General features: G+C 39.0%; 1 protein-coding gene across 1 annotated transcript in view; it reads right to left on the bottom strand.

Annotated features, from left to right (window-relative positions):
• Nucleotides 1-6: 6 nt before the first annotated feature.
• Nucleotides 7-26,221, bottom strand: part of LOC114662141 (hephaestin-like) — a 102,286-nt gene continuing 76,071 nt past the window's right edge. The window contains exons 14-22 of the mRNA XM_028815495.2: nt 22,365-22,575; nt 13,933-14,072; nt 13,602-13,733; nt 9,627-9,733; nt 5,513-5,738; nt 2,887-3,026; nt 2,573-2,735; nt 1,747-1,779; nt 7-1,532 (exon numbers count right to left, since the gene is read on the bottom strand). Of these exons, the coding sequence (XP_028671328.2) occupies nt 1,327-1,532; nt 1,747-1,779; nt 2,573-2,735; nt 2,887-3,026; nt 5,513-5,738; nt 9,627-9,733; nt 13,602-13,733; nt 13,933-14,072; nt 22,365-22,575 (1,358 nt within the window). The 3' untranslated portion in view covers nt 7-1,326. The remainder of the gene's footprint in view (nt 1,533-1,746; nt 1,780-2,572; nt 2,736-2,886; nt 3,027-5,512; nt 5,739-9,626; nt 9,734-13,601; nt 13,734-13,932; nt 14,073-22,364; nt 22,576-26,221) is intronic.

The following is a 26,221-nucleotide window of genomic DNA, read 5'->3' as shown; positions in this document are numbered from 1 at the left end:
TGGTCTGTCACAGGTCATTTTATTCAAGCATCCTGTCAAATGTCTTGGCCATGCAGCAGTTAAGAAAAGTCCAAAATTCACATGAAGGCCCGTAGCAAACTAACAAGCACAAAATCATCAGGGACACTTTACGTTACATAACATACCATTCTCAAACCTGCTTAATTCAATTCATGGATGCAGGGGGGCACAAGGCAAGAAACAGCCAAACATTCAAAGTGTTCAAGATGAGACCTACTGGTTAAATTTTAAGGTTCTTGGTGTAGAGATAATTACAGTATATAAAAGTGGCCATTAACTATATAAGGCACTCAGCAGCCTGTTAAAACTCTGTTTGTTACTGTGATAATATTTAGAGAGGCAATACTGTGGATGCTAAGCAAGAGTTACAATAAAAACTGGTTAACTGTCTAATTAAAAACCTTATCTGCTTGTAATTGATTTTATATGTGAAAATGAGGCCAAATTTGAGCTCACTAAATGATATACATATTTTATAAAAGCATCTTATGAGTGCAATTAATTTCTGTAAAGAGGATTGATCAAATAGAAACTCATCAATGGAAATAAATCAATAATGACAAGGCTCTGGGTGATTTGAAGATGAGCAGTAGCACAACATGATAGCTGAATCCAATAAAGAAGCTAAAAGTGTAGGCCCCTGGTCAGTGGATCACCTTATTATTATCATTGTTATTTTTTTTGTAAAGGTTGTAGTTACAAGGGAATACAGGTCGTCAATACTTTTGTATAATCTAAGCTCAAAAAATTGGAATAAAAACAAAATTAAAGTGGGGTGGGCACAAGTACATGGAGACATATTGCATTCAGTGAATTAGGACGTCGAAGAAATGCGGTTAACATGGCCATCTCTTAATTATGTAAGGGCACTGAAGACCAGATGGGAATTTATGTAGGTTTCCTCAAATGAATAGAAGTGCAATCCAGATGATAGTACCTGCAGGGGTAGTTCCATCTCATACACTAACACATCCCTATTGAACAAAACTTGCCATTATTTTACGTGTGGGAATCTGCATAATAGACCAGCATAGACCACATCAGTCAGTCTGCGAGAACCAACTGAAGTAGCAAAGTAAGGCTGGTGGTTAGTCCTGCTCCTGTGAAATAATCCAACTGACAAATGAACATTTATTCCAGAGCTGCATCTGTGATACTGACCAGACACTTTGAGATGAGTAGGTTCAGCCTAACGGACAAAGAACCGATGCTAGCCTGAGTATGTCAGTAAGTACTTCCAGTCTCACAGCCATAGCAGGGGCTTCTTTTCTTCTCAAACCCATACTGATAGGGAACATGGCTGCTCTAGAAGGTCCTCAAGGACAATGGCTGAAGGTAGTCTCTGTCTGGCTTCTTCTGCTGGGAAAGAATACAGTGCAAAGAGACCAGGAACATAATGATAATGAGCAAGACGATGCATCCAACAAAAAGGAGTGCAAGAGTCAATTCTGCAGCTCCTGGTGAGAGCGGAATTCCTAAAAGGGCCACCGTCCCTGAAGTGCCCTGTGTGTCTAAAATAAAGAAGCAAAGAGAATGCGGTTAGCAGAAGCCAGGGCTCGTATACATATAAACACACACACACACTCACCGTTGTACACACATGCTCTTGCATACACAGGCTCCTAAACTGTATGTGCTTAACTAGCACACTTAGAAAACATGGTGTACACCTACAACCTGACACACAAAAACATTTAACCAACTTTTTTTATTAAATTACATTACCTTTTCCAGAATTGTTTGTAGTTATTTTCATTCCTAGAATAAAACAAAAATGATTTGAGGTTTATTTAACATCTTTTCCATCCATCCATTCTCAAACCCTTTTAATCCAGTTCATTGTAGTGTAAGCAAAGTTTATATTGGCAGCCTTGGGTATATGGCAGGAACCAACCCTGGGCAGAGTACCAGTCCAGCACAGGTCAAACTCTCTCTCTCTCACACACACATACACACACATTGGGTCAGCTTAAAGTGACATATGAGATAAACACAGGACATCTTTGGAATGTGGGAGAAAACTGGCAGAGGAATCTAAACAGAAAGTGAATGGGGTGGGATTCAAACCAGTGGCATGATTAAAATCTAATGGGCCCTGGTGTAAAAAAATAAATAAATTAGCAACCCACATGAGAAATTAATTTAAATCCAAATGGTAGAATGACCACCATCAGTGAGATACGTCAAAGATATAAGCTACATGAAAGGTCATAATGAAGTTTTATTGGGTTGTGGGAATGACAGCTCCATTAACTTTTTCATTCTGATGTCAAGAAGCCAAACATGCTTATAATAAAGACTTGTGAACCAAGAATCATATAGTCACTGTAGGTACCCCACCCCGGTGGGTCCCAGTGCAGCAGCCTATAGTTACATCACTGTTTTAAAACCAGGCCCTAGAGCCATGAGCCATGTGTAACCACTGTGCACCCTTTTCATACTCTCTGAATATAATTTGATTTACTGTGATTTCCAATAACAGTTTGATGCTTTGGTAAGGCTTTAACAGAATAATAAAAAATGTAAATAGCAGTGTGTACAGATTTTCTACCTTTCCTGGGCAGGACGGTATAAACTGTCTCCATGCCAGCATGGACATGGTCAGAGACATGGCAGTGTAGAAGCCAAGTGCCAGGGTTGCTCATCACCATTTCTACAGTCTGAAAAGTGGCTGGAAACAAATCAAACACATCACCTCGGTAGCGTTTACCATCCTGTAAAATAAAAGGACAAATGATGAGGTGGGAAAAAATCACCAAAAAATAAGTAGCAAACTAGCCATTTCTAGACCCATCCACCCCATCCTAATGATACTAATGTCGACCCCCGAAGACCTAAAAACCTGCAAACCAAATAATGGCTTACTTTATAGGTGAAGGTCTCTGCATGGAAGTGAACTGTGTGCATATCGATGTCTTGTCCCAGGCCGATGAGATACCAGTCCACTCGCTCACCTTCGTACATTTGCAGTCCATGCAGATTTGCATAAACTTTCCCATTGATGGCTGGAAAAGAAGAGCAGATACATTAGAGCTGCTGTAGCTGTGAACCCCCAGTGGCAAATGCATTCAGAAGAATTCACCCCACCTCCATGACACTGCAAGAGCCATCAATAGACTTTAATTAAATGAATGGTTACTCATTGATTCAGAGTCCTGCCTACAGGCACACATTTGCTTATCTTTATATTTCAGTCAATGTCTCTTCATGTATCAGAGGGTGACAGTGGGAGAAAATTATGTATTATTGATAAAACATAACAAACAGTACTGAGCATAAAAAATAAATGAGGGATCACAATTTTGTCGAAAGCAGGTGCTTCTGCATGGGGTGTGGTTGTTAAGATGATTATATATGGAAATTCCTATCATGTTTAAAGTCATTTAAGTCCAACCATGGCTCAAAGAAGAAATCTCAGTGACTAGGATATGCTCACATTGAAGCTCAATTCCAGTTTTTTCAAGCATATGTGACACAGATCTAGTTGGTTAAGGGAAGCGTTAACATAAAAAAAAAAGCACGCTGAATCACAAGATTGGATTTAGACCGCTTTCGTATGTGGTGCTAAATCAAATACAGGCCTGGAATGTGACCTGCATTTGAGCGCTTAAATTAGAATTGTCTGCAAATTTACACTCCCCAACTAATTTTATGTCATTGCCTACGTGACCATTGTCATATGTCTGCATTGAAAATCAAAATGGATGAGAATACCAACTCAGTTTGCCAGTGAAAATAACATGAGGTGATGAAGTTAAAACACAATTGAGGTGACTGGTGCCAGCAATCCACAGATTTCAACATATAGATAAGGCAGGGATAATTACACTCAAAGCAACAGCTTTTCATTTTCTGTTTCTCTTTCATGCCATCAAGACTTGACAGTTTTGCAGGTATCATTCATTATAACAGTATTAAGCAGTGCAACAGCCAGTGTGTTATTGGTTTCTGATATCTTGTCTGCATCACATGCATATGAACAGGACAGATATCTCTATACACTCGTATTGGTTGATCAGTCAAACAAAAAAATCAGATAAAAGCCACAAATTAGAATTTAGTCACTCATAGCTACAGTGTGAATTCAGACTTATTGATTCTTTACAGAGATGAAAGATGTTGGCATGGAAGAGATATTCATCATCAACTAGGGGAAACTAGTCTGTCATAAAGTTCAGAAATGGCATATCACAATTTTACACCCAAAACTGCACTTTTGAAGGTAATATTGGGAGAAACAATACAAATCATCTGTTTATTCATTCTCTTTGCTCTCAATAATTGGAGATGTATGTGATCAAAATCGAAAAAGTCCACAACTGTGAATGAGAGAATTAGTTCCATTCAGCATTTCCAATATGATGGCAGTAGAAATCTCCAGAAAGAGAATAGCCAAATCCACCAGGCTCCAGCAGTCAATGAAGGAGAACAATGCAAGCTTTTTAGTGTAGCATTCGCCACAACCATTAGCAAATGGTGGAATATCATTTCATTATTGCTGTAATGAATCCTAATTTTTGCAGTCCTAGAAATAATATTTCATCATTTTTGGAACCTTTATATGTATTTTTCTTATTGTTTACTTATTTTATCATAACATTATTGCTTTGTGTTGTAGTTTTTCAGATAGTGGTTGCCATTTTGTGATTACCTGAGTATAGCGGCAGCTGTACTGTCTATGGTCTCAACACCCATGGTCAGCCATGACTTGGAGGTTTTTAAAGTCCGCTATCTTGCTATCTTTGGTAATTTGATCCTGGCTTGTTTTCTGACATTGTCTCTGCTTGCCTCTTTTTGATCCTTCCATTTCCTGGCTATTTTTTAGCCCTTAATAATTATCATTGACCACTTAGTGATCATAATGATTATAATTTTGTAAAGTTATCATTTTCATAATAATAATAATATATTTTACTTCAATACCTTCTTACCAGAGTCTGTTTTGGTGAAATTATGTAAAAATATTGGTGAGCCTGTTGGTCTGAATGTCCCATTTTTTCAAAATTGTTCTAATGTGTTTTCTTTATATACCCATAATATCTTAAGGCAAATGGTTCTGCAATTTTTTGTGTAAAGCACATTAAATTGCATGCAAAGTATGAAATGTGTTAAATAAAATTATTACTATTATTGGTATTATTATTATTATTATTGATTTAATATGGACGAATGTTGTCACATCTCTCCAGTGCAGTTCCAGACATTTGCTGAATCGATGTCAAGGCACACTGAAGCTACTCTGGTGGCTCGGGTTGGCCCCATGCCTTATTGACTGAGGTTTTTTCCTTATTTTCTCAGTTATATGTATGTATTACCATGCTGTGCTTAGACTGGTGTCTGCTATGAAATGTGCAATAGAAAATAAAAATGACCTGCTTATTTGTTACCTCTTTCATCTGCCTGTGTCTGGTACTTTTGTCTTGCTTCGTGATACTGACAGTGACACTATAGCCCTCATCTGGACATGCTTTACTTACATGCTGAAACTTACCGTGCATTTTATTGCTTTCCTGGAATCTTTCATCTTCCATGTGAATCTGGTCTACTTGTTTTCCCGTGTACAATTCCACGTTCTTGTTGAGATACCAGGACTGATTTTCATCGAAAATTAAAAACAGAAGGCTGAAGTCTCTGTCAATGTCTCGCCTGATACCTCCATCCATGAGTGTTCCCTTCTTGCAGATCACCAGTGGTCCTACCAAACCACTGTGAAGATCCTAATGAGAGAGCAACAGAAGTAAATACCTTAAAAATATTTGGAGAGCGTAAAAGAAATATTAATATACAGGCATGTGAACAAAATGGTCAAACTGTTAAATATCAACTTGAGTGTATGTGTTTTATTGTTTTTTCTCTTTTTGAACTATTACTGTATGCATGTATTCCTGCTTAGCTTGTAATTATGAACTATCTTTTTAACTGTGCCATCTTTCCATGTACTTTGCGGGTGGGACCCCAGAAGGTGGGGCCCCCATAATGTCACTGCTGCTGAGATATGCTCTGACTACTTATTCTGCCTGGATCAGCAGAATTTTTATTGAAGTCTATTAGGAGTTGTTTTCATGAGTATTGTCATTTCTTTGAATTCCCTGGCTGTTCAGATTTACATCTTGTTTTGTTATTCATTTTTTTTATAAACATTTCCATTTATAAAGAGCCATTGTGGCCTTTTGGCTATAAGCCGGTGTTTTGCTCAGTGTCTCCCTTTTCTGAGACACGTTGGAACAGTTAAATCCTATATTTTTAACTTAAGTCCACGATCCCATTTTTGGACCTAGTCAGGCCGAAGCCTACCTTCTGTGTTGGCCAGTAAAGGCCCTTTCCTGCCTGTGTAGCTTCTTTTGAAGGCTAGAACTCCATTTTGTCAGGTTTGTGACTCCAATTCATAACACAAACCTTCTATATGGTCTACTGTGGAACATATTGGGTTAGAGGTGATGTGGTACACCACAGGATTTTGCAGGCAGTTTGAATTGTGGTCGTAAACTCCATATTTACACTGTACATTGCATAAAATTCAGTAATGGACAGAAGTAAGAACTTATTATCATTTAAAGTTTTCATCTCATCCTTCCTAGAAGTTATTTTTTTTCTAAACAAATCATACGCTATGTCAGTCATGGCAAGCACTGAGTCAAGAATTACATCTTGGAAATTTAACATCCTGGTAGTCAAAAACACACTTACAAACATAAGAGTCAGTCTTTTTGTAATCTACATAGCCATTCAGCCATGTAATGTAATAAAGGGGCATGCAATAACTGCATTTCATTGTACCCATGCAATGATGATAAAGTTGAACCATTATCATTATCATTCTATGGTAAAAGAAAATATTAGCACCTAAAAGCAATGGTCTGAATTGCAAGAAAACTATCAGGGACTTCCACATGGCCAGGCCTGCAGATGAGTAGTCTACATGTCTATGACATTCACAGCCATAACTTCCATCCATTATCCAACCTACTGAATCCGAACACAGGGGTCTGCTGGAGCCAATCCCAGCCAACACAGGAACCAATCCTGGGCAGGGTGCCAGCCCACCGCAGGACACACACAAACACCAAGCACACACTAGGGCCAATTTAGAATCGCCAATCCGCCTAACCTGCATGTCTTTGGACTGTGGGAGGAAACCGGAGCGCCCGGAGGAAACCCACGCAGACACGGGGAGAACATGCAAACTCCACGCAGGGAGGACCCAGGAAGCGAACCCAGGTCCCCAGGTCTCCCAACTGCGAGGCAGCAGCGCTACCCACTGTGCCACCATGCTGCCCCAGCCATAACTTGAAGACCACATATTGGGGTCTACATGAAAAGGCAATAATTGCACAGAAAATGGTTATGGTGACCTCAGAACTCTTGAAGTGCCATAACGGCTCATCAAGAGTGCCTTGACAGCATCTAATGCTTGTGAGTCAGGTTAACATACACTAAGTAGTACCTGTTGACTATATGGATTAGACACTGGGACACTGCTCATGTTGATGGGTGCAGAATGGGGAATTTGGGATGCTAAGGACATCACTACAATGCAGGAGGCTGCTGTAGTTCTCCTATCAATATTTCCTACTGTCTTCAAACATGGAGCTTCTTCCACCATACAATCACTCCCAAAAGTGATACTCCATGTTTGCCATTAATGGCTTGCTACTAAATTTGGACTACTGGCACAAAGAATGATCACCAGGGTTAAATAACTGTTTAAAAACATTTCTGTCTCATATACACTTCTTCATGATAATTTAATTTTTTTGTACAGAATTTAGTAGCTTGGACTGTATTGGACACTTAGTGGCAAGTCTTCTGCACCAACAGATTTTACTCCTCCCTTGAGATTATGACCTTACTGGATTCACACTTTAAGATGATGCAGAAAACTGTATGATACAAACACAATTCTCAAATGGTTCAAAGCCATAACTGAAGATGTCATTAAGTAAAATTTCATAGATTACAACATCTAGTTCCTTTGTTATGGGCAGTGAAGATTTCTGTCTCCTATTGCATTCTATTGCATGGTTTCCTGAAGACATTGTCCTGGAGGACAATGAGCCATACATGGTTACCATCTCCCAGTAATGTCTACATTTTGTTAGCATCTCTTTCTTGACAGAAATGTCCCTGGATTTATCTCTAGTACAGTTTTAGTAGGGCATTAACATTCCACCCTCCATGAACATTTTGGTATCTTGAGGACACAGCACTTGGTTGGATGAGTCATAGGACACCAAGACATGACACATAGCTCATTGTTTTACCAACTGTGGGTTCCAACCCAACACCAATGGCCTCCATATGTAGTCATGTTCAGGACCAATCAGTTACTGTAATTGTGTTATTTGATTACCACTCCTTACACAGCAGGTTTGGTTGCCTGCTTTCATGTAAATTGGATAACTACTTTCAGAAGCACTGTACTCAAAATGCCTTAACAATACCACCCTATCCTGATTTTCTATCATTGTACTATATGATATAAATAACCAAATCCTATGAGCATACCAGCCATGGCTGACTGTCCCGCTGCTAAACAATCAGGAGGCCCTGTTGATAAGAAAGATGATAGACTAGCGTCTCAGCTGGGAGCTGTTTGATTTGGAACTCTTTACCTAAATTAAGTGGGAAGATGAGCTGGCTTTCCAATACATTTTAACAAAGGGAGTAACACATCTTTAATGGCTCATGAGACTTAAGAGATTTTTATTTATGTTTCATTTAAGAATCAACTTTTTCATCGATGTTTCTTCTAAAATTCATTAAGCAAAATAGCTTCTGGCAAAAAGGAGACATGAGATAAAATTGAGGTAAAAGGAGTCAAAATTGAGAATTTGGTTTGAAAAGCATGTTAGGTTTTATAAGGTCTCTTTCTATTCTTGTTTTAATCTCTTTCCAGACTTCATATTTTTTTGTTTATTATTGCACTGATGCCTTTATCTAAGGTGACTTTCAAATTCTGAGCTACAGTATAATTGGTTACATTTATCTTTCCAAGTGGAGCACAGACAGTTGAAGTGACTTTCTTGTGGTCACATATTGGTGTCAGCAGTGGGAATTGAACCCCACACCTCTGGGTGTGAAATCCAAAGCCTTAACCACTACGTCACACTGTCTGCCCTTTCTTCTCAGATGAGTATGATCTAATTGAAGCACATCAATATAAATTAGAGCAACTAATAATATTATTTAAAACCAAGGACTACAGTTTTATAATCATAGTAAAGGGTTTTATTACCACAAACAACTGCCCATGAATTTCATAATATATTACTGAGCACACCATGTAAATGTCAAGACACTACTTGGAAAATATTGTGTGAGTTTGCTGAGATCTCTGGTGAAACTCAAGAGGAGACACTTATGAGAATACCGTGGCATTTTTTTTCTCAGGAGAAAAATATGAGAAGAATGAGACAAAAGGAAAGGTCTCAATTTAATTTCATTCTGTTCTCATTGTTGTCTAGGAGAAACCACAAAGATATTAAGGAGATCTCTTTTTTGATTTTTCATTCCTGTGGGATGTTAAAAAGGAAAAATGAAAATTTTAGGATATAAGGAGAAGGGGTTCAGTTAGCAAGATTACAAAAATGAACATGCTAAATGACCTTAACTGGGTCGACCATGGAGTAGTACACCCACGTGAGGCAAGCTGAATCTCCTGGGCCAGGACCGGAGCGTTCAAGGGCATTCCAACGATAAGTAACAATCTCTCCTGTGTGGCAACAAAGAAAAATGATCTGAGTGGAGAAAACCCTGGCACAACTGGATGTTTTTCCATAATTTAAAACAGACAGTATTACAAATTAAAGGGAAAAGCTATTTTGTTTAAGTGAAAAAAGATATTGTACATCATAAAAAGTAGAATTCAATGTCATGATTATATTAAAAGTTGCAATGAAATGTTGCCCTCACAGAAGGAGGAGTGCATACAATGCGGCCCCCCAGCACTAGGTCTCCAGCAGGAAGGAACAAGTTGAAGGATTGTTGTGTGACCCAATGCACTGCAAAACTCAGCTAACCACTAAAATTAAACTGCAAACACAAGCATACTGACATTGAAACAAGCCTGGCAAAGTCTGAAAACAAAAGCTGTTTTTTGAAAGTCTATAATAAGCAAACAGACAGGCAGGAGCTCTATTGTACTGTCATTTTTTTCTAAGGCTTTATACATTTTTTCTTAGCATTATGCCATTTTTCAGGTCATTTTGAAATATGCTGAATGTGGTTTTATTTTCCTTTCAGTCTATATTTAGTTTTAGACATTTTAATGTATTTTGTGCTCTTAAGAATCACTTATGTATACTTTGAAATCACTTTTGTCCAGTGACCTGCATGAAAATGTCCTCACATTTGATATACCATTCAATGTGTCTTGATGTCCAGTTATGTCAGGCATTGAGATTTTTGTGAGTTCTCCTCTATTTTTGGCCTTTTAGACACAAACAATTCTCACTAATAGGCAATTCTGAAGCATGTTTTGTGTAGGAAATTACACCTTTATGGTGATATAAAGAGGACTTGAAATTGTGCATTCTACATCAGCCGACCCCAGATGTTCACTCCCTTAATAGGAAACAAGGGGTCAAATTTACACCTTTTTTGCAAAACTTTGAAAAAATGTGTATCAGTAATATAGGCATGTGGTGTGTCATTTTATATTATTTCAAGGTTGGTGATCACAAATATAATCATATTTTTGATATGCGATTCTTTACTGGCAGTCCCAGCCCTGTAAAAGCCACTCTCAGAAGGTTAAAAATTACAAATTTCAAACAGAAGTATGTGGGGTATTGCTTTAGACTATTTCAAGGTCAGTGAAACCAGCTGGGCGAATCGCACCTTCACGTGCAAACCCAAGCAGCCAAATTCCTCATTAACAATTCCAGGGCCTCTCTACTTCAAATCCACTCAAACCTACATCCACAGAGCCTGAGCACACTGTTTTTTAACTAAAAACTCACACAATGCCATGGACCCCTAGCATGCATCACTAAAGAATTACACAATGCTTGAGACAAGGCCTCTCCTGAACATCTCAGTTTTATTTCCCATGCACAGTATCATATGACTGCTACCTAAAAGAGGTTGCTTAGCAACTGCGAAAGATAGGAGGAGCAAGGGCACCGGGGCATCCAAAAACAGGAACCTGGAGCAGGAACCCAGCCCTGTCCTGGCTTAAAATTTAAATTAGATGAACACTAGAGATAGATCCACAGTTCATTCCTGGCATAATACAGTATTTAGTTCCTTCGTTCTCATCTTTTTTTTTTTATATTTGCTGTTATTCAGTTACATGTTTATTATATCATCAAGTGTCACAATTTTAGAATTGGTTTCCAAGACACTATTTGTCTCTGCACATACAGTTAGGTCCATAAATATCTGGACAGAGACAACTTTTTTCTAATTTTGGTTCTGTACATTACCACAATGAACTTGAAATGAAACAACTCAGATGCAGTTGAAATGCAGACTTTCAGCTTTAATTCAGTGGGGTGAACAAAACGATTGCATAAAAATGTGAGGCAACTAAAGCATTTTTTTAACACAATCCCTTCATTTCAGGGGCTCAAAAGTAATTGGACAAATTAAATAACTGGAAATAAAATGTTCATTTCTAATACTTGGTTGAAAACCCTTTGCTGGCAATGACAGCCTGAAGTCTTGAACTCATGGACATCACCAGATGTTGGGTTTCCTCCTTTTTAATGCTCTGCCAGGCCTTTACTGCAGCGGCTTTAGGTTGCTGTTTGTTTGTGGGCCTTTCTGTCTGAAGTTTAGTCTTCAACAAGTGAAATGCATGCTCAATTGGGTTAAGATCAGGTGACTGACTTGGCCATTCAAGAATTTTCCACTTCTTTTCTTTAATAAACTCCTGGGTTGCTTTGGCTGTATGTTTTGGGTCATTGTCCATCTGTATCATGAAACGCCGCCCAATCAATTTGACTGCATTTAGCTGGATTTGAGCAGACAGTATGTCTCTGAACACCTCAGAATTCATTCGGCTGCTTCTGTCCTGTGTCACATCATCAATAAACACTAGTGTCCCAGTGCCACTGGCAGCCATGCATGCCCAAGCCATCACACTGCCTCCACCGTGTTTTACAGATGATGTGGTATGCTTTGGATAATGAGCTGTTCCACGCCTTCATTCTGGTAGAGGTTGATCTTGGTTTCATCTGTTCAAAGAATGTTTTTCCAGAACTGTGCTGGCTTTTTTAGATGTTCTTTAGCAAAGTCCAATCTGGCCTTTCTATTCTTGAGGCTTATGAGTGGCTTGCACCTTGCAGTACACCCTCTCTATTTACTTTCATGCAGTCTTCTCTTTATGGTAGACTTGGATATCGATGTGCCTACCCCCTGGAGAGTGTTGTTCACTTGGTTGGCTGTTGTGAAGGGGTTTCTCTTCACCATGGAAATGATTCTGCGATCATCCACCACTGTTGTCTTCCGTGGACGTCCAGGTCTTTTTTCGTTGCTGAGTTCACCAGTGCTTGCTTTCTTTCTCAGGATGTACCAAACTGTAGATTTTGCCACTCGTAATATTGTTTTCGCAGCTTAAGGATGGCATCTTTCACCTGCATGGAGAGCTCCTTTGACCGCATGTTGTCTGTTCACAGCAAAATCTTCCACATGCAAACACCACACCTCAAATCAACTCCAGGCCTTTTATCTGCTTAATTGATAATGACATAACGACGGACTTGCCCACACCTGCCCATGAAATAGCCTTTGAGTCACTTGTCCAATTACTTTTGAGCCCCTGAAATGAAGGGATTGTGTTACAAAAATGCTTTAGTTGCCTCACATTTTTATGCAATCATTTTGTTCACCCCATTGAATTAAAGCTGAAAATCTGCACTTCAACTGAAACTGAGTTGTTTCATTTAAAATTCATTGTGGTAATGTACAGAACCAAAATTAGAAAAAAGTTGTCTCTGTCCAAATATTTATGGACCTAACTGTATATGATGTTATATAGGTGTAATCCCATTTTTTGGCAGCCCATTTTATTAAAAGGAAGGCCACATACTCATTAATTGTATGCTTTGTTTAAAATAAAAGAATGAGACATTTTTTTCAAGTGTGAGAAAACAATGTTTTCAGCCAGTTTCTTTTTGTGTTTTTTTCCTTTAAGTTTCAATGCTTGTATATTCTTGTTGCCCTTTTTGACTTCGTAGGGTTCACAAGATTTGGTAAATGAACCCTTCTTATCCTTAAAAGAATTTTGTATCTTACTCATAAAGACAATTTTAAAACTTTTTGATCTTTTTTTTAACTTTTTTTTAAAGAAGGATCAAATTGGTCACAACTCTTGGTGACTTGAACCCCAGAACCTGACAAAGATAAATTCTTGAAAGAACAAAATCTAAATCAGTCAGTCTGTGTAATGGAAAATATGAGACACAGCAGGGATGACATGAAACTTGACACAATACAGAAATACACTGAATGGGAACTTCATTCAAAAGAAGTCACTGTGACATTGTGAGAACAAATAAAATAAGTCTTTGAAGAAATTATTACTGAGTAGCTAAAGTACATGAAGAAATAGGAAGACATATCCTGAAGTAACTTACCTGGTCGTGTAGCCGAGACATTCCCCTTATTTGGTTCTTGGACACCATGAGCATGTATAGAATAGTGACGTGAAGCCTTGTTTTTAAAGATGATGAGAATGACATCTCCTACCTCAGCCCGAATGAGAGGACCTAAGGAAGATAAGGGCAGAGATGGCTGCTGCACAATCAGGCCCAGAGTACTTGAACTTGGGTTATAAATGGAACTCTCACTGATGTCTCAATTCACAAACACGAACATCAAAGCAAGCAAAAACTAAACTGGAAGGTGACCACAGAGGATACCGAGGAGATGTTAAAGGTTATGAGAAAATCTGGAATGTCTACCTACCAAGGATTCCCAAATGCTCTTCGCTCTGCCCTCTTGCTTTCCGCTGTGTGAAAGTGCCATCTATGTACTCCCTGTACACCACTTTCTGATATTTCGACCCTATGAGACCCTCCTCTTGGCCAACAAAGACATGACCATAACTGTGAAGAACACAAAATGCAAAATATAGTAACTACCTTTGAAAGAACTATGCTATTTTTCATTTGAAAGAATCATTAAGCACTCAACACTGCATATTGAAGTTTTGTATATGATGGCATTTGAATGTATCTCCTGATGTATAAATTAAATGTCATATTTTATAATACTTAACAATACAAAAGAAAATAAGCTGCATGGATGGCAGGATGGCACAAATTAGTACTGCAGCCAGACAGCTGACGTATTCTGTATTCAGAGACTGACTCTTTCATCATATATGTGGAGTACAAATGCTCTCTATATTCATGTTTTCTTAGAGTACTCCAGTTTCCTCTTAAACTGCAAAAGACCTGCATGTTAAGTTAATCAGTGACTTCAAATTGGCTGGAGTGAGAGCGTGCTCTATGAAGGCTGCCATCTGCTTTTTACCTGACGCCTCTGGGATTGGTTTTGGCTTCCTCCCGTATTGGATAGATGAATAAATATAAAACTTCATAGGCATCACTTTGCAGGCTTGATTGCCAATGCATTAAAAACAGTCCTGATCACTAGAAGCAGTAGCTGATGTTAACCCAGAAAACCTTCTGCTTTAAAATAACATACCAAGCTGATTGAGGACCCCAAGTGGCTTGTGTAAGAATGCACACAATGGTGTATCCTTATTGTCATAAGAAGCTTGAGTTGCTTGCTAACATATGCTACCAGGTCTCCATAGACTCAGATCTTCACCTCACCTTCACCTCTTATACTTAATGCCTCTTTGGGTGTGCCTGATCATGAGCAGTGGCTGGTGACAGGTGTCCCATTATCCTAAAATTTCAGTTTTAATGAAAGCCTTAGGCATATGGGTTGTTTGTGACCTATTCACCATGTGTCTGGAAAACACAGTCTCTGGTCTCATGTTTTCTCAGAGTACTTCAGTTTTGACCTAAACTGCAAAAGACCTGCATGTTAAGTTAATCAGCAACTTTAAAATGACCTGGGGGCTGACGGCCAGATGACAAGATGATGTGGTCAAAATAGAAAGGTGAGGATGAGGACGCCTGTAGAGCCTATCGTATCACCCATGGATGGGAATTAATTTATTTTGTGACACACTTATTCACAAGGGGGGAAATTTAAGAGCTGCCAGTTAATGTGTATCTTAAGGACATGGGATATGAAATGCAGAGTGCATCCACAAAGACATGGGAAGAACAAGAAAACCACACAGGCAGTGAGGTGGCTGGACTAACAACTTCATCAGCGATGACATAGATGTCTAAAGCAAAAAATGAGAAAGCAGAAGCAAGCTGAAGAATCTTGAAGATTGTCATAAGTAGGACAGTAAGTAGAATGTAAAGCAGTTTATGTCTACTCAGGGTTCTGTTGTGCCAAGGAGAATTAAAGGAAGTCTACACAGAATAAATGATTATTTTTCAAGAAACCAACCAGCAGATAAAGTAGAGAACAACAGCAAGACAAAAGGAATAATCAATAAATATAAATAAATGGTGTAAAAACTAAAAAATGGCTGAACCTGTTTTTGTTTCTGAAACCATGAAAAATATAATTTACAACACAATATAATTATTCTGTGGGCACATTAAGGTGCTAACTTTTAACAAATAAATCTATTACAATTGCTTAATATCCATCCATCCATCCATTTTCCAACCGGCTGAATCCGAACACAGGGTCACGGGGGTCTGCTGGAGCCAATCCCAGCCAACACAGGGCACAAGGCAAGAACCAATCCTGGGCAGGGTGCCAACCCATCGCAGGACACACACAAACACACCCACACACCAAGCACACACTAGGGCCAATTTAGAATCGTCAGTCCACCTAATCTGCATGTCTTTGGACTGTGGCAGGAAACTGGAGCGCCCGGAGGAAACCCACGCAGACACGGGGAGAACATGCAAACTCCACGCAGGGAGGACCTGGGAAGCAAACCCAGGTCCCCAGGTCTCCCAACTGCGAGGCAGCAGCGCTACCCACTGCGCCACCGTGCCGCCAAAAATCTAAATCAATTGACCAAAATCCCAAAACCATTAGCAAATCAACATACTGCTTCTGCTGTAGCTGAGAGAGGGCAGATATAAATAGACATGGGCCAGAAGATGAAATGTAGTCAAAATAACCACACAGAAGTCCATACCAGATGACTGAAATACACTGTTGTCAAAATCAAAAGTTGTAGCTAAAGTTTTTTTTACCAGGAAAGACTAGACAGAAGAAATTTGCATTCAATGCCTTAAGGAAGATATCCACAACTTTGGATTGCAGGAAGTGCATCATGTCAAACTTTAACCCGATGACATCAAGGGTCATGACTCTGCTGGAATGAGTCCCTAGCAACGCTGTAGCAACTGCTCCACAAAATGCCACCACCCATACTGAACAAAATAGCATTGGGAAGAGGTGCAAAAATAAATCAACCATTTAAAATGAATTTTCAAGTCAAAAATTATTATTAAAATTAAAAACTAATCGCATCAAAATCCTTAATGTATATAAAAAGTCGGAATGGCATAACAGTAAAGTCAAACCTACTTTCTAACAATACTAGAGTTTCCTTCAAAACCAAAACTAGACTTGTTCTCTAAATAACAAAGATTTGTTGAGCATTTCAGATTTATGGAAAAGTTAGGATACATGGTGCAGTGTACTGCCATTTTATATAGGAAATGACTGGTGATGTCACACATTACGGCAGTGGTGATCACCAAACCAGCAAATGCACTGTTACCAAAAACAAAAAACAGTCACAACATCAAGAAAAATACACAAAAAAAGTTGTGCTCAAATTTAAAATAACAAATTATAAAACAAAATAAAATTCTCAAAATGGTTGAAAATGTACTAATAACTTAAAAAAATTAAGTTGTAAAAGTGTTGTAAGACTTGAAAATAGTCAGAGAAACAACAGAACCTCCTTCCTGAGGCATGGACTCGGGTGATTGTAAAGGCCACAAGGTTTCCATTGTTAGCATCTACGAAACTGACACAAATCTGTGATTCAACAGTATGAAATGCCAGAATAAAGGAGCATACTTCTAGACTGTAACCTTGCCAATGTACGAGGCAATGCAAACATCTACCTCTTTTTTTGGAATCCAGAATATGTTCAACTTAATATTCTAGACTAGCAAAATACCCACGCTTCGCAGTGGCAAAGTACTACTTTAAAATTTTTATTAAGAAGAAAAGAAAACCTTTTTAAACTGAGGGAAAATATACCAATAATTATTTGTTAAGGATCTCTTTGTATACCATGTTGTCAGTTCGGCCCTCCGGTTGTAATATGACCAAGCTGCGCTGAGCTTACTCTTGAGCATGCAACGTATAGTTGGCAATGTGAAAAGCAATCTTGCCTCAAATCAATGCCAACCTTTTGTAGGGTCTGTCCCTGAGACTTATTAATTGTCATTGCGAAGCAGAGCCTTACTGGAAATTGGAGGCGTTTGAATTGAAAAGGGTTTCATCAATAACTTCGCATCCAGCTTTTGAGAGTTTAAACATTCATAAACATCAAAGTGTCCACTACTCAAATTGTCACCTGTGAATCTAAGATGTTTAAGAGGCATTGGCAGTTGTCCAAAGGTGTAAAATATTTGGCCATTTCAGTACACTTAAAAGCGACAACCAAACTATTCACAGGCAGCCATCAACTCACATGCAGAACCATAGGTGAAAGGCTTAAGCATTTCACTCTTATAGTGCTCCTGTGTAGTATAATTATCTCCTGTACCTTCATCAGTCCACACCTTGAACCTGTCCCAGTTATTCAATACATAAGACACAATGTTCCTCTGGATATCAAGAGTGAGCCTGATATGGCTGTGCAATATGTAATACAGAGAATTGAAAAAGCAGTCACCATCTCCGGGCATGGAAACCACTCGGTAAGTGACAGTTTTTTGATTGATGGTGATCACCTTGATAGACATGTTAATGGGGGTACGGTTGGAACGATAAAGGAAATGGGTACCTGAACAATGTAAACTAAGTCTAAAATACCTACACAATAACTATAATCATAATAAACGAACAATAAAACAGCGGAGAAGCCGTGGATTAAATAAAAAGGCTGCAGTTATCAGCAGGGAGACTTGAATACCGTGGCGAAGCAAGGAAGGGAATGAAGAGACCAAAGCGATGGACGGCCTTATATAGGCAGGCAGCCAACTATGTGGGAGGCGTGGGGGTGAGGGACCCAACGCCGTCTCACACGGCGACCGAGCTGCAGGCTATGGACATATATACAGTATGTACGTAAGTAGGATTCAGTTAGCGTTGGGAACCCACGTACCAAATTTCTTGAAGATGGGCCCATAAGTAACAAAGACCATTGGAAAGTTCAATATGGCGGCCGACAGTGGTGTCATACCACCGAAATAAGTACGTACATTGGTTTCGGTTAGCGCAGGGAAGCCGCCTACCAAATTTCGTGAAGATGGGGCAATAAATAAGAAAGTTTAACATGGCAGACGTTGTCGACCGTTATGACTGTTACGCTTAGAATATCGAAATTAAACCTGCTTAACTTTTGTAAGTAAGCTGTAAGGAATAAGCCTGCCAAATTTCAGTCTTCCCTACACGGGAAGTTGGAGAATTAGTTATGAGTGATTCAGTGAGGGCTTTGCCTTTTATTAGTATAGATTACCTTTAACATCCATGGAGGTGGACCTAGAAACATGAAAGGTAAAGTTGATTTTGATATGATAATTTAATTAAACTTATAGCAAACTGGGCCATCCTGCTTCAAAATGGTTTAAGGACTAATATGTCTGAGCCCTAATTTCCAGAATGGAACCCCCAGAGGGAGGTCCTTCTGCCAACCCTGTGTTGTTTATGTGAAGACAGTTTGGTAAAGATTATTATCTTCAAGAGGTTCTAATTAACATTTAGCCACCTCTTTTTAAGGTGGCTCAAAAATCATTGAAAATCGACACAATGTAACTAGTGGGCATAGTGGACAAATGGCACCATTACTATAAGCAAAAGTAGCTCTCACACAATGAAAATAACAAAGTAGTGGTGCATACTTTGACATTATCAATCAAAATGGCAATAATTTGATATCAGTTAAAATTTTTAAAGGTGGCCCAAAATGAATAAAACACCTGAGTAACTAAGCTACAGCAATTTTCATAACTTTGAAAAAAGAAACAAATTGAAGCAGGTCAAAAAGGCTACCTGAAAATACTGTATAATTCTCTGAGCACATCTAGGGTTATAATGGAAACTTCAAGAGGGAGACAAAAGTTAATCAATGGACTTACCCTTCTCCACTCAGCATTTTCACAGCAAACTGGACCAGAATTGTATTGAATTATCAGAACTAGTGACTGACCAAGAATTAATGCACTGGCAATTTAGAAGTCCTTTACATGATCCTACAAGACTTAAGTGGGTGTTCCTTGAGGTGGTGATGGGGGAGTAGAACTTCAGAAATATGAGAGACTGTAACTGTAAATGATGGGTACCTGGATAACACTGAGGTACATTTCTGTAAAATATTGCTTAGGTGGTAGAATGTTGCAAGATAGAAGAAGTAATACAAGGGAACAGGAGCATAAAAGAAAGTGGGCTGGTAACTAGAAAGCCTCACCAAGTCTGGTTAAATATCCACTAAGTGTCTGTATAGCATACAGTAAATACTCTATGATCACTGAAATGGAACAGAGGTTATGGGGGGCTGGTTCAAGGCTAAGAGAAATACTTCAGACAGCAAAATAACATTGAGCAGTTCCTGCTGTATTATGGAGGGTAGGCAACTTGGGAGCTACTCAGGGAACTTTGCCCTTGCATTGATAATTCAAATTTAAGCATATGAGGTGTCACACATGTTTGCTTAGGAGACAGTTTATGGGCTTGAATAAATGTATGTTCCCACCAGACCAGGGGTTGGTGCTGCCCTCTAACTCTTTCTCCTCTATCCCTGCAGACCAGCCAACAAACTCTCAGCCTAATGTAACTTCTGATCCTCAGAAGACAGCCAACATCACTTCCTCTTCCGGTCCTCAAGATCTCACCTCCTTCTGATGTCATTTCCGGTTCCCAGAATACCATTCTCCCATTTCATCACTTCCTGTCTACCAAATATATATGGCAACCATTTTTGTTTTTTCCTCAGTTCTGTTTTGAGCTCATGTCTGTAAAGACCAACTTTAACCAACCTTCTTTCAAGTATATGGGGTGGATTCCCAAACCTTTCACGTTGTTTTGTGTATTCTTTTACAGGGGACATTCACTGCTGTCAGAGGAAGCTCTGGGTGGATGACTGCTGGACTATCAGTGTGTGTTACTAACCCCAGAAGTAGTTATGTGGATTTCCTTGAAGGTAAACAAGTGAGTTTAAATTTGGTAGGTGAGTTGAGGCGCTGGCTCAACTGGTAGTTATGTAATGCGACTAGAATACGAAGAGACAGTGAGCGGTGCGTAGAAGAGAGTCTTGTGGTGATTCAGTCACACTTCCTTAGAACCTGGCGTCCTTCAACATCTGCAATAAGATGCTGCAGATGTTCTATCAGACAGTTGTGGCGAGCGCCCTCTTCTATGCGGTGGTGTGCTGGGGAGGCAGCATTAAGAGTAAAGACGCCTCACGCCTGGACAAACTGGTGAGGAAGGCAGACTCTATTGTTGGCATGGAGCTGGACAGCTTAACATCTGTGGCAGAGCGAAGGGCGCTCAGCAGGCTACTATCAATTATGGAGAATCCACTGCATCCACTAAATAGTATCATCTCCAGACAGAAGAGCAGCTTCAGCGACAGACTGCTGTCATTGTCCTGCTCCACTGACAGATTGAGGAGATCGTTCCTCCCCCAAACTATGCGACTCTTCAATTCCACCCGGGGGTGTAAACGTTAACATTTAACATTATACAAAGTTATTGTCTGTTTTTCACCTGCATTATTATCATTCTTTAATTTAATATTATTTATTGCATCATTATGCTGCTGCTGGAGAATGTGAATTTCCCATTGGGATTAATAAAGTATCTATCTATCTATCTATCTATCTATCTATCTATCTATCTATCTATCTATCTATCTATCTATCTATCTATCTATCTATCTATCTATCTATCTATCTATCTATCTATCTATCTATCTATCTATCTATCTATCTAAACACTCAAGGACACTGAACAATAGATAAAATACACATTATAAACAAAATTAAAATACAAAATTTAAAATCAGACAGAGCAATTATAATCAAAGAAAAAAACTTAAACAAATGAGTTTTAAGTTTAGATTTAAAAAGTGAGAATGAATCAATGCTTCTAAGCTCGGATGGTAATGAGTTCCAGAGCTGGGGAGCAGAGCAACTGAATGCTCTGCTCTTAATGGTGGTAAGACGAACGAAAGGGATAGTCAAGTGGATGGAGGTAGAGGATCTAAGGGTGCGGGAAGTAATGGCAACATGGAAGAGGTCAGACAGATATGGAGGGGCAAGGCTGTGGATAGTCTTAAAAGTTTAACAGAAGAATTTTGAATTCAATGCTGAACTTAACTGGAAGCCAGTGAAGCTGCTGAAAGATGGGAGTGATTGGTGAATAGAGGGGGTTCTAGTAATGATGCGGGCAGCTGAATTCTGGACCAGTTAAAGTTTATAAAGAGATTTGCGAGAAAGACCAAAGAAAAGGGAATTACAATAATCCAGATAAGAAATGACAAGGCTGTGAACAAAGATAGCAGTGGTGTGGGGAGTGAGGGAGGGGCGAATACGATTAATGTTACGCAAATGGAAATATGCAGGCCGGGAGATATTACTGATGTGTGACTGAAGGATAACACACAGACTCTTAACTTTTGGGGAAGGGGAGACAGAGGAATTATCAATAACAAATGAAAAATTATCAGATTTGAATAATGTTGATTTTGTACCAATGAGGAGAATCTCAGTTTTATCACTATTTAGTTTAGTCAGACTCAGTGGAGCAGCAGTTTTGTAATTATAAGCTTTTAAACTTTCTGTTGTCCTATTCCTCTTGAGTGTGCTTTATTAAATAAATAATCATTTCAAAGGAATTTGACCTTTTATTCTGGATTAAGGTGACATACATGGGTGTCCCAATCAAGAGTGTTGGACTGAAGATCGAAACCACTGGTCTAACAAGGTGAATACTCAACCCTGTCATTTTGCCCATATCGTTGAAATATGGCACATGAAATGAATTCATGGCAGGATTTGTTAAGAATGAGAAAAGTATGAGACCTCCCAGTAGACAACAATCTGATGAAACCCCAATTGGCACAGTCATATTTGCATTGTTAAGAAAAAATAGGGCATTACCTGTCCTGCATTGATTTGTTGACTTTTTTCAACTCCCAACTCCGGTCAGGAGAGTAATCCCACTCAAGCTCCTCAGCAGCTATGTACACAATCCGGACATTAGAGAACTCTTTGGACGGCTGATCCTCGTGTCCACATTGTGCAACCCGATACTCAAGCTTCATTCCAGCCAGGAAATGACCACTAGTTTGACAGACAATTCCAAATGTGCCTAGCAAAGAAGCAACAGCATTTTCCCATGTTAGGAAGTTAAAAAATGTAGGACACCAAAGAAGAAAGGGGCTCACAGAAATAATCCTACAAAAGGTCCAGTCATCTTAAAACAGTTGGATTTATGACTTATGAAAAATACACTAAAGAGCATCTGGAATGGCAGTGAAGGGGCTAACAATGAGGACCAGAGTGAAGCAAAAATGGGTTGGCACTAAATGAGTCTTAATTCTTTATGACATCCACTCCGAACAGTTTGTTGAATAAGTCACTTTAGGGGCCCCTTTGTCTTAGCACTCCCTTTGATTTCTGGTATGTGGATGACAGGTACACTGTATCCTTATATCAAAAGTGCTGCCTCACATTAGCTAATTGAAGATCCATGCTTCCTACTCTATGCTGTATTTATAGACTCTACTAAGGGGTTCGCCCCCTGCTCACTTCACTCGCCAACACCCCCAGCCTGCACTGTGTGCCAGCTACTCCACACCTCTGCCACTTGCATTGTGAAGAGGGGGGCTGAACCCATTCTTAAACAGTGATACAATGAGAAACAAATACGGTTTTTCTACATTCTCTTTGCTCGATCAGCTGCTGGCTTGCTGCTGCTGCCATGCTGTGTGATCTGCACCTCGCGCAGCACTTCAAACATTTAAAAGCCTGTACAGCAGCTGTCCTACTCTTTGTCTTTTATTTATGCCCCTGGGCATGGTTAAATCTCTTGTCACAAAGTCCTGTCTCGTTGGACGTGAGTTCGTGATATTTTTTAGTTTATAATTTAAAAACAGAATAAGAATCTGAAAATCTAACAACATCACATTAAAGTTCGATAAAATCTGAAAAGAGTGATGCAAACATACAGTATATATGTAGGTTTTAAAATAAAGCGTGACAAAAAACATGACATAAAAATGTCACATAACACCGTTGCACAAAATCATTGCACTTTTAGGTTTAGGATTTTATATATACTGTATAGAGTAAGCCACATACCTACATTATTAAAGATACAGTACTTAAGGTTCACAGAAGACCAACATCTATTTCAGCAGTAAACAGTCCTGCACATGAAGCCGCTCCATCTTACTGCCCAGCCATACATACACTCACTGTCCTGACAGCAAGTTGGCAGGTAAAGTTTTGAGCAAAACCAGGAGATACATGTGAAGACAGCTAGTCCATTTTTTTCATTATACATATCTACTTTACAAGCAAGTGCCATCACCAGAAGCCAGAGGAACATTTTAATACCAAAGCCAATAAAAGAACAAAAGTGTGAAGTGGAGCTTTGTTTAATTTTAAAGTGCTGTTAACTACTATGAAAGAAAGACAGTTCAAGAGTCTGTTGTCTACCAGGAAGGAGCACCATTACCAGGACACAGAGGTTTTATAAGCCCTATTACAAATATTGTGGGTCAGTGTCAGGACTTCTATGAAAATAAGAGGAGTGGCAGGAGCCGTTATAGTTCAGTGTGGAGCCCTATACCTATGATTGGGCTCCTTTTTGGGATTCATTGTATTATTGTATGGTGCCCACACCCAAGAAGTACAGGAGCACCTGGGACTGCTGATAGTAGCTCTAAGGCTTTTATATAAATTCTGAAACCCCCAGAAGTAGTTCATCTTGGTCTTCACGGAAGTGATTGCTTATAAAGGCCTCATCCAGTCAGTAGACAGCTGAGCTTGGTTTTGGGACAACTGTTGAAAAAAAAAATCAACTGGCCAGAGGAAAAGGAGACCAGAGACTGGACTGTTTGAAGAGTTGTCAGCAAGCAGATTTCATATGATAGCATACTACATCATGTCTCCTTTGTGGGTCTGACCTTCCTTTAATAAATCAATCTTCAGTTTTACTTCTCTGGCCTTCTTCTTTGGGTTTAGGGATGTCCCACATATTAATAATAATAATAATAATAATAATAATAATAATAATAATAATAATAATAAAAATAACAATAATAATAATAATAATAATAATAATAATAATAATAGTCTTTAGCTTATGGCTCAGCAGTGCCTGGACTCCTGTGTGCCTGCGTGTCTTGTTAATGCACAGCAGGCTGAAAAACACTCTATACAACCTACTGCTCAGGAGTTCATTATGTTAAGGCAGCAGTATTCCCTTCTGTATATCATAGTTGCTGAGGATGCTATTATGTTCCGCTTTGTGTCCATTAGGTAATTTAAATTTTGTTTATAATAGTTTGTAATTCAGCACACCAGCCTCTTCTCCCTTTATGCTAGTTATTTGAGCATTTTACGGATCCATTGCATTTTGAAATGTGTGCAATCAGTTCTACATTGTGGAAAGAGCGCATGGTGGGAGGACAACATGCAAAATGTAAACGAGAGCCATTATAATTTAAGATGCCTTCCTACTGAGTGCTAATTTTCTGATAGCCCCTTAGCAAAATGCCAAGGAACACCAAAGAATTGTATAAGTCATCTGCTAGAGGTGTCATGGAAGGGTTATGGTAAATTGGAGTCCACTTGTTAGCCTGGTGCCAGTTCATCACGTTAGCCTATCATGTCTAATAAAGCAGCTCTGGCAAAGTAAAAAAAGTAACAATGATAACTGATGGTGCTAAGCTGCGGTTATCCTAGGTTCCTTTATTCGATGGGTGCAATGAAGTAACCAAACTCACACCATTATCCTATAAAAATAGACAGAGGCCAATGTGTATCACCACCCTCACAACATGAACAACATATGAAAGCTGTGCACTATTTTTAGGAAAACCTCAGAACAGTTGATAGTGACTGTTGAGTTTCAGCCAGGGTCCAAACAGCTGTTTTTCAACAGCCATTTTTATTTTCTTTTTATTAATTTTTAATTAATATTATTAGTTCCCCAAGAGGCAGATCCACCTACCCATCCCTGCAATGTACTGCTCTCAGCTCTGAAGTTCATTGAATATTCTTGGTGGGTTGGTAGGTTTGGTGGTTTATTGGACTTTTGTGTATTTATGGGTTTTTAACCATTTTTCTCATTTTTTGACCTCTCTACTGGATTGTGTTGTGGGACTTTGTTTGCCTTCGATTGTCTTGTTACTTGCAGGCAACTCCTGCTTTGCCTTTTGTGTTTCATTGATAACAAGCATTTTTTAAATAAAAGTAAATCTTTTAATTTAGAAAGATTTAACATTTGCCCTCTCATTACTAGCTGGGATTTAACAGTTGTCCAGCTGTGGTGGTCATTTTAAGATATTTTTGAGACTCTTGTGCTTAGGAGCCCCAAGTTCATGAAACTGACAGCATTTGGGGCAAGCAGATGGATTTCAGTGAGAAAAGGTGAAAAGTGGGCCTTGTTCACTGAAATTGTTAAGCGTCACACTCATTTGCCAGAAAATGAACTCAGCTATACAACACTAGATGTTAGTGAACCATACTATGCATTGCAGTTCACGAAAATTTATCATATTAAAATTTCCCAGATTGGAAACACCTAAGGCATTAAAAAGAACAAACAACATACTGATGAATACACAATAAATGATGGCTCCCCATAAACTTCAGTGTAGAGGCGTGTGTCTGATTTATAATGGAATAAAATATGTCAACATGCTGTCATGTCTGGCCTTAGAGCACATCAGGGTTTAAATCAATAAATACAATAAAACAAACCACTTAGTGAGAACAGACCAAGT

The sequence above is a fragment of the Erpetoichthys calabaricus genome, chromosome 12 (genome assembly GCF_900747795.2).
Source record: "Erpetoichthys calabaricus chromosome 12, fErpCal1.3, whole genome shotgun sequence".
NCBI classification, from domain to species: Eukaryota; Metazoa; Chordata; class Cladistia; order Polypteriformes; family Polypteridae; genus Erpetoichthys; species Erpetoichthys calabaricus.
This window is presented reverse-complemented; position numbering and strand designations above follow the sequence as displayed.